Raw genomic sequence first — 6,811 nt, 5'->3', positions numbered from 1 at the left:
ATGTTCAAAAACTTACCCATGCATGAGATGCTTGTGTTTTGATGATTTATGGAGGAATGTGAGAGTTTAAAGGATAGTAAACAACTTTTACTAAGTAGTTTTTCATGAAAATGACTTAAGAGACCATTTTGTAAAAGTTGTGAAAATGGGTAGAAAAATGTGAAATGAAAGAAAATGTGGGCTGCTATAAGCAAGAAAAATATTCGGCTAGGCTTGGGTAACATAGAAATTTCATGGATTTCATTATATGAGCCTTAGGACTAAATTGTAAAAAGTGTGAAATGTTAGGGGCAAATTGGTCATTTTGCTCGAGGGTGAGTCTTAAACCGAAAATGAATAATGTGAGGTTTTAATAATTTATTTTTACTGATATAGACCCCGAGAACCAATTCTGGAGGTCGACCGTGGAAAGCGAAAGGTTTCAAAATAACTAAAATACGAACCTGAAGCAATTACCAAGTATGTTCGTGTAACTCGGAGTAGACTCTGAATATACTTAAAAATGTATATTCATGTATGCATTATAATATTAAAAATTGTTGTGAAACAAGGTATGATAAATATTGTGTTGATAAATGTCCCGATTGAATAAAAAGGATATTTGATGGATTCTCAAGAGGAATTGACGGTAAAAAAGATCTAGCCCGGACGGGTGTTCCTTTAGTGATCGAGCCTCCCAAAGAATAAGTGTGCTGAAATGGATTTAGCCCAGAAGGGTAATTCGATTAGGGTCTGAATTTAGCCTAGACTAGTAATTCAGATCTGAGCTCATTAGAGTACATGTCATTGTAAGGGATTTAGCCTGAACTGGTAATCCCGACATTACTCTATGAGTTTACATTAATGGGGATTTAGCATGGACTGGTAATCCCACCGTAAGAGTGAGATTCACGGGAGTGCGTATTTAAAATGATCACTTACACGATTTGACGATAAATGAGATATCCATCGAGATTTTGAGAAGTTCAACGGGATTAAAATGAGGAACGAAAATAGAAATGCATAAAATGATGAGCTCATCTAAGACTAATGCTATAATGTACTTGTACTAGACTAACTTGATGGTTGACTGTATGTAATAGGGAAATTATACTATGCATGTTTAGCCTAAATATCCATTATGGATGTATGCTAACTAACCGGTAAGTTTACCTTCCCTTTATCCGAACTTACTAAGCATGTGAATGCTTACCCCCTTTCATGTCCCTTGTCTTACAGAGCTCGAGGACTCATGAAGATTGGAAGACAATTGGAGGATTGTCAACACTATCAACTTGTCTTGCTTGGGTATATAGAAACTTTTATTTTGTTATAATGGCATGTATAGGATTCTAGGTCATTTTGTTATCTGTGTCATTTGGCTAGCCAATGTAAGGGCTTGAATGATATACTTATTCATTTTGTATATGGCCATGAGATATGGCTCATTTTGATGTAGGTTGTAAACCTACTAATTATGCATGGTTATGCTTAAATGTTTCATGTGATGGTTAAATGTGATTTATCATGAATGAACATGTGAAATGTGGCCAAATCACTTGGAGATGGTTAGGTTAAAATTGGCAATGAGTTATAAACTAAGCCAAGTATAAAACGTGATTATTGAAGTGGTAATCCTTAATACAAAAAGGATAACCTAACATGTGCTAAACTAATGAGATGAGGTTAACATGTAATAGACTATGCCAAGGTGTGTTATGGACTTATTTAGGCCATGTTAAATACCATTGAAGTTTATAAATGTATATGGATGTTGAGAATGACCATTGGCTTAGAAATAGCCTTCAAAAGGGTACATATGGCTAGACACACGGGCATGTGTCTAGGCCGTGTGTGACACACGGCCTGCCCCTGGGGCATGTTGCTCAGTCGTGTGTCCCCTGTACCTTGAATTTTTAGGTTAGTATGCATGGTAGTAAACACACGGGCAGTGACACGACCATGTGTCTCAATCGTGTGGAGGACATGGCCTTGCACACGGGCATATGCCTTGGCCGTATGCCTCTAGATGGATGATGATGTCATAAACAGGATGTCTAGGTTTTTGGACATGGACGATGACACGGGCGTGTCTAGGCCGTGTGAGGGAGACGGGCCAGGGACACGGATGTGTGCTCGGCCGTATGAAAACCCCTGTACATTTGATATAGAAAATAAATTCGATTAATTCCACACGGGTAAGGGACATGGGCGTGTCCCAATGCACACGGGTGTGTGCATTGTCTCCATACGGGTGTGTGAGGCTTAAACCTAGAAATTCTCTAAAGTTTTATGAATTTCCCAGTTTAGTCCTAGATCACTTTCAATGCATGTTTTGGACCTCGTAGGTTTATAATTGGGACAATACGATTTTGGTTGATCAGTTTTAAATTGAAATGAAATTTTATAGCCTTTATTTTCAGATATGCCATGTTTGTGTGCGATAATGCCTCGTACTTTGTCCCTGACTCGGGTACGGGTAAGGGGTGTTTCATTTAGTGGTATCAGAACTACTGTTTATGAGTCTAGCTGTACATGTCATTATAGAAGTTAGGATAGTGTGACATCTCCTAACCCTTTTAATTGTATTTGGATATAGTAAATGTTTTCCGATCAAGCCCAAGATGAGCCCGAGGGAGTCAAGAGTCATGCTCTAGTTTCCGTACAATGAGCTACTTCTAGTAGTAGTAGAAGGCCTATGTCTGAGGGCCGGGATGATGCAAAAGCTGCCCTTTTTGAGATAATGGATGAGTGGTTCAGGGATTACTTGAGAAATTGCCCCAATATACCACGACCTCCTCCACCCCATGCTAAACTTGAAGAAGAAGTGCCACAAGTTATGGCACCTGTGAGAATTGGTAGGGCCCCAGTGGATAAGCTTAGGAAATATGGACCCGAAGAGTTTAGGGCCATGATTGATGACGATCCAGAATGTTCTGAGTTTTGGCTTGAGAATACCATGCGGGTTCTCGATGAACTGCCATGTAATCCTGAGGAAAGTTTGACATGTGCAATGTCGCTATTGAAAGACACTGCATACCACTGGTGGAAGACTCTATCCTCGGTGGCACCGAGAGGGAGTATCACATGGAAATTTTTCAAAGTTGAGATTAAAAAGAAATATATCAGTCCAAGGTTCTTAGATTAGAAGCGAAGCGAGTTCCTAGAACTCAAACAAGGAAAAAGAACTGTGTCAGAATACAAAAGAGAGTTCTTAATGCTAAGTTAGTATGTGAATGAATGGGTTCAAACAGAGGCAGAAATGTGTAAGTACTTCGAGGAAGGTCTGAATGAGAAAATTAAGTTACTAATTGGGATCCTCAAGATACGAGAATTTGCTGCATTAGTTGATTGAGCCAAGAAGGCCGAAGAGCTTAATAATGAAAGAAAACAAGTGATGAGAGAAGCTCAAGTTTCAAGTATGAGATCCAGTGGTAAGGTGCACTAGTTCCCTACAAAGAAATCGTGGATTCACCAGGAACGTTCCACTTCATAGGTGGGATATTCGAGTAGAGCAAGAAGCTCCAAACGTTATAACTTGAAGTCTTTTTTCCCCTATGGTAACAGTGTGGGAAGCGTAGATGATCAAGAGCCGAGATGTAAAAGTTGCAACAAATTTCATTTCGGAGAGTGCCAAATGAAGAGTGGAGCATGCTATAGTGTGGTTCTCTTAACCACTTCCTTAGAGATTGCCTGGAGTAAGCTGATAAAGAGGTTGAATTATCACCGAAGCCAAATGCTCTTCTTTCTCGTGGTAGACCTCCGAGACATCCTAGAAGTGCAAGTGGCAGACGAATTGTTGCCAAGGATACTACTACAAAATTAGAGGCTTGAGCTCCAGCGAGAACCTATGCCATATGCTTAAAGAGGAGGCCTCAGCTCTTAATGTCATTACGGGTATATTTTCTTTTTATGATACTCATGTCATTGCCTTAATTGACCTTGGATCAACCCATTCATACATTTGCATAGAATTAGTGTCTAGAATGGATATGTCTGTAGAACCCACAAAATAATCAAGGTGTCAAACCCTTTAGGCAAGTTTTTGTTAGTAGATAAAGTTTGTAAGAATTATCCTTTGACGATTCAAGGTCTTTTTTTTTCCGGCTAACCTTATGTTTTTTCCTTTCGATGAATTTGATGTAATACTTGGCATGGATTGGTTGGCCAATCATGATGTGATAGTAAATTGTGGTAGCAAGTATATTGAATTGAAATGTATAGATGGCGAAATTCTCCGAGTTGATTCAAGTGAGTTGAATACACCACTGGTTATGATTACCTCAATAAGGGCTCAAAAGTTTATGAGAAAAGGGTATGAAGCCTACCTTGCTTTATTCCTGAATACTAGAGAATCCGATTTGAAGATTGAATCGGTACCAATAGTACGTGAATATCCGGATGTGTTTTTGGAAGAGTTGCCTGGTTTGCCTCCTGTTAGAGAAGTAGAGTTTGGTATTAAGCTAGTGCCAGGAAGAACACCTATTTCTATTGCCCTGTATAGGAAGGCACTAGCTGAGTTGAAAGAGTTAAAAGCACAGTTACCAAGCTTTTTACCTTGGGGTGCTCCGTACTATTCGTGAAAAAGAAATATGGTTCAATGAGATTATGTATAGACTACCAAAAACTCAACAAGGTAACTATTAAGAATAAGTATCTATTGCAAAGGATTGAGGACCTATTTGATCAGTTGAAAGGAGCCACTGTGTTTTCTAAAATAGATTTGAGATCCAGCTATTACCAGCTGCGAGTCAAAGAGTCAGACATGCCTAAGACTGCTTTCAGAACGAGGTATGGCCATTATAAATTTCTTGTGATGCATTTTGGGTTGATGAATGCTTCGGCTATGTTTATAAACTTGATGAATAGGATATTTCAGCCATACTTAGACAAGTTTGTTGTTGTATTTATTGATGATATCCTGATTTATTCCAAGGATGAGACCGATCATGTCGAGCATTTGAGGACTTTCTTACAGACTTTATAAGATAAGCAACTATATGCTAAGTTTAACAAGAGTGAGTTTTGGCACCGAGAGGTTAGATTCCTCAGTCACATTGTGTCAGGTGATGGTATCCGAGATGATCCGAATAACATTTCTGCCATTGTTGAGTGGAAGCCACCGAAGAGCATAACCGGGGTTAGAAGCTTTTTGGGCTTAGCTAGTTACTACTGACGTTTTTTAAAGGGATTCTCTATGATTGCAACTCCTTTGAAAAGGTTACTGCAAAAAGATGTAAAGTTTGAATGGTTGGAAGAGTGCCAACAGAGTTTCGAGAAATTAAAGACACTACTAACAGAACCTCCAGTTTTAGAGCAATCCAAACTGGGAAAAAAATTTATGGTTTATAGTGATGCATCCTTGAATGGACTGGGTTGCGTGCTTATGCAAGAGGGCAAAGTAATAGCCTATGCTTTGAGGCAACTAAAGGCTTACGAGAAAAATTATCCAGCACACGACTTGGAACTAGCTGTCATTGTTTTTGCCTTGAAGATTTGGAGACACCATTTGTATGGTGAAGCTTGCCATGTATTCAAATATCACAAGAGTTTGAAGTATTTGATGACTCAAAAGGAATTGAATCTGAGACAACGAAGATGGTAAGAGTTGATTAAAGATTATTAGTTAATAATTGATTATCACCTGGGAATGGCGAACGTGGTCGCCGATGCTTTGAGTTGGAAGTCCTTATTTGTATTGAGGGCTACGAACACATGATTGGCGTTGTCCGATGATGGTTCGGTTTTGGTAGAGTTAAGAGCTAGACCAACATTCCTACAAGAAATTTGCACAGCTCAGATCAATGATAGTGATTTACAGGTCAAGAGAGCACAATGTGAGACAGGTGTTGAGTCAGACTTTTGGATTGGTTCTAGTGATTGTTTGATGTTTTGGGATAAGGTCTGTGCACCTAAAGACGATGAACTTATTTGGAAAATTTTACAAGAGGCACATGATAGTCGTCTATCTGTTCATCCACGAAGTACCAAGATGTACAATGATTTAAGAAAAATGTATTGGTGGAATGGTATGAAAAGAGACATCTTTGAATTTGTGTCAAAATGTTTGATATGTCAACAGGTCAAGACTGAACACTAAGTACCTTCAGGTTTGTTATAGACTGTGATAGTACTCAAATGAAAAATGGATAGGATTGCCATGGACTTCGTGACTGGATTATCGTTAACCCAAAAAAAGAAAGATGTTGTTTGGGTTGTGGTTGATAGACTAGCGAAGCCGACTCACTTCATCTCAGTACGGACTGATTACTCTCTTGATGAACTTGCCGACTTGTACATTTCTGAAATTGTGAAATTACACGGGATACCGTTATCAATTATTTCTGATAAGGACCTAAGATTCACTTTGAGATTTTGAAAGAAACTACAAGAAGCCTTGGGTACAAAGTTGAGTTTTAGTACGACATTCCACCCATAGACTGATGGTCAGTCTGAGTGGACGATTTAGACTCTCGAGGACATGTTACGGTGTTGCGTCCTTGAATTTTAGGGTAGTTGGGAAAAATACTTACCTTTGGTGGAATTTTCCTACAACAACAGTTTCCAGACGAGTTTAAAAATGGCACCTTATGAGGCATTATATGGCTAAAAGTGCCGAACTCCACTGTATTGGACACAGCTCAAGGAAAGTCAAATTCATAGAGTTAATTTAGTCGAGGAAACTGAAGAAAAGGTTAAAGTGATGCGGGACTATTTGAAGGTAACATCGGATAGGCAAAAGTCATATGCTGATTTGAAGAGAAAAGAGATTGTAACACCCCTTACCCGTACCTGAGACTGGAACCAGGTACGAGGTGTTACCAGACCCATA

General features: G+C 39.0%; 1 protein-coding gene across 1 annotated transcript; it reads left to right on the top strand.

The window, feature by feature from the left end:
• The first annotated feature begins 4,133 nt into the window (after positions 1-4,133).
• LOC128285422 (uncharacterized) lies at positions 4,134-6,358 on the top strand. Its single transcript, XM_053022919.1, has 3 exons — positions 4,134-4,542; positions 5,733-5,973; positions 6,133-6,358. Exons 1-3 carry the CDS (start codon positions 4,134-4,136, stop codon positions 6,356-6,358), a joined length of 876 nt encoding a protein of 291 aa, XP_052878879.1.
• The last annotated feature ends 453 nt before the right edge of the window (positions 6,359-6,811 follow it).

Source organism: Gossypium arboreum, chromosome 12 (assembly GCF_025698485.1).
Source record: "Gossypium arboreum isolate Shixiya-1 chromosome 12, ASM2569848v2, whole genome shotgun sequence".
NCBI classification, from domain to species: Eukaryota; Viridiplantae; Streptophyta; class Magnoliopsida; order Malvales; family Malvaceae; genus Gossypium; species Gossypium arboreum.
The sequence above is the reverse complement of the archived record's forward strand: the minus strand, read 5'-3'. Positions and strand labels throughout refer to the sequence as shown.

What these genes read in the sequence shown, in the direction of transcription:
- LOC128285422 (XM_053022919.1), top strand. Translation starts at nt 4,134, where the DNA reads ATGGATTGGTTGGCCAATCATGATGTGATAGTAAATTGTGGTAGCAAG. An exon ending in ACCAAGCTTTTTACCTTGGG is followed by an intron (nt 4,543 to 5,732) that starts GTGCTCCGTACT and finishes CGGTTTTGGTAG; the next exon opens with AGTTAAGAGCTAGACCAACA. An exon ending in CATCCACGAAGTACCAAGAT is followed by an intron (nt 5,974 to 6,132) that starts GTACAATGATTT and finishes AAAAATGGATAG; the next exon opens with GATTGCCATGGACTTCGTGA.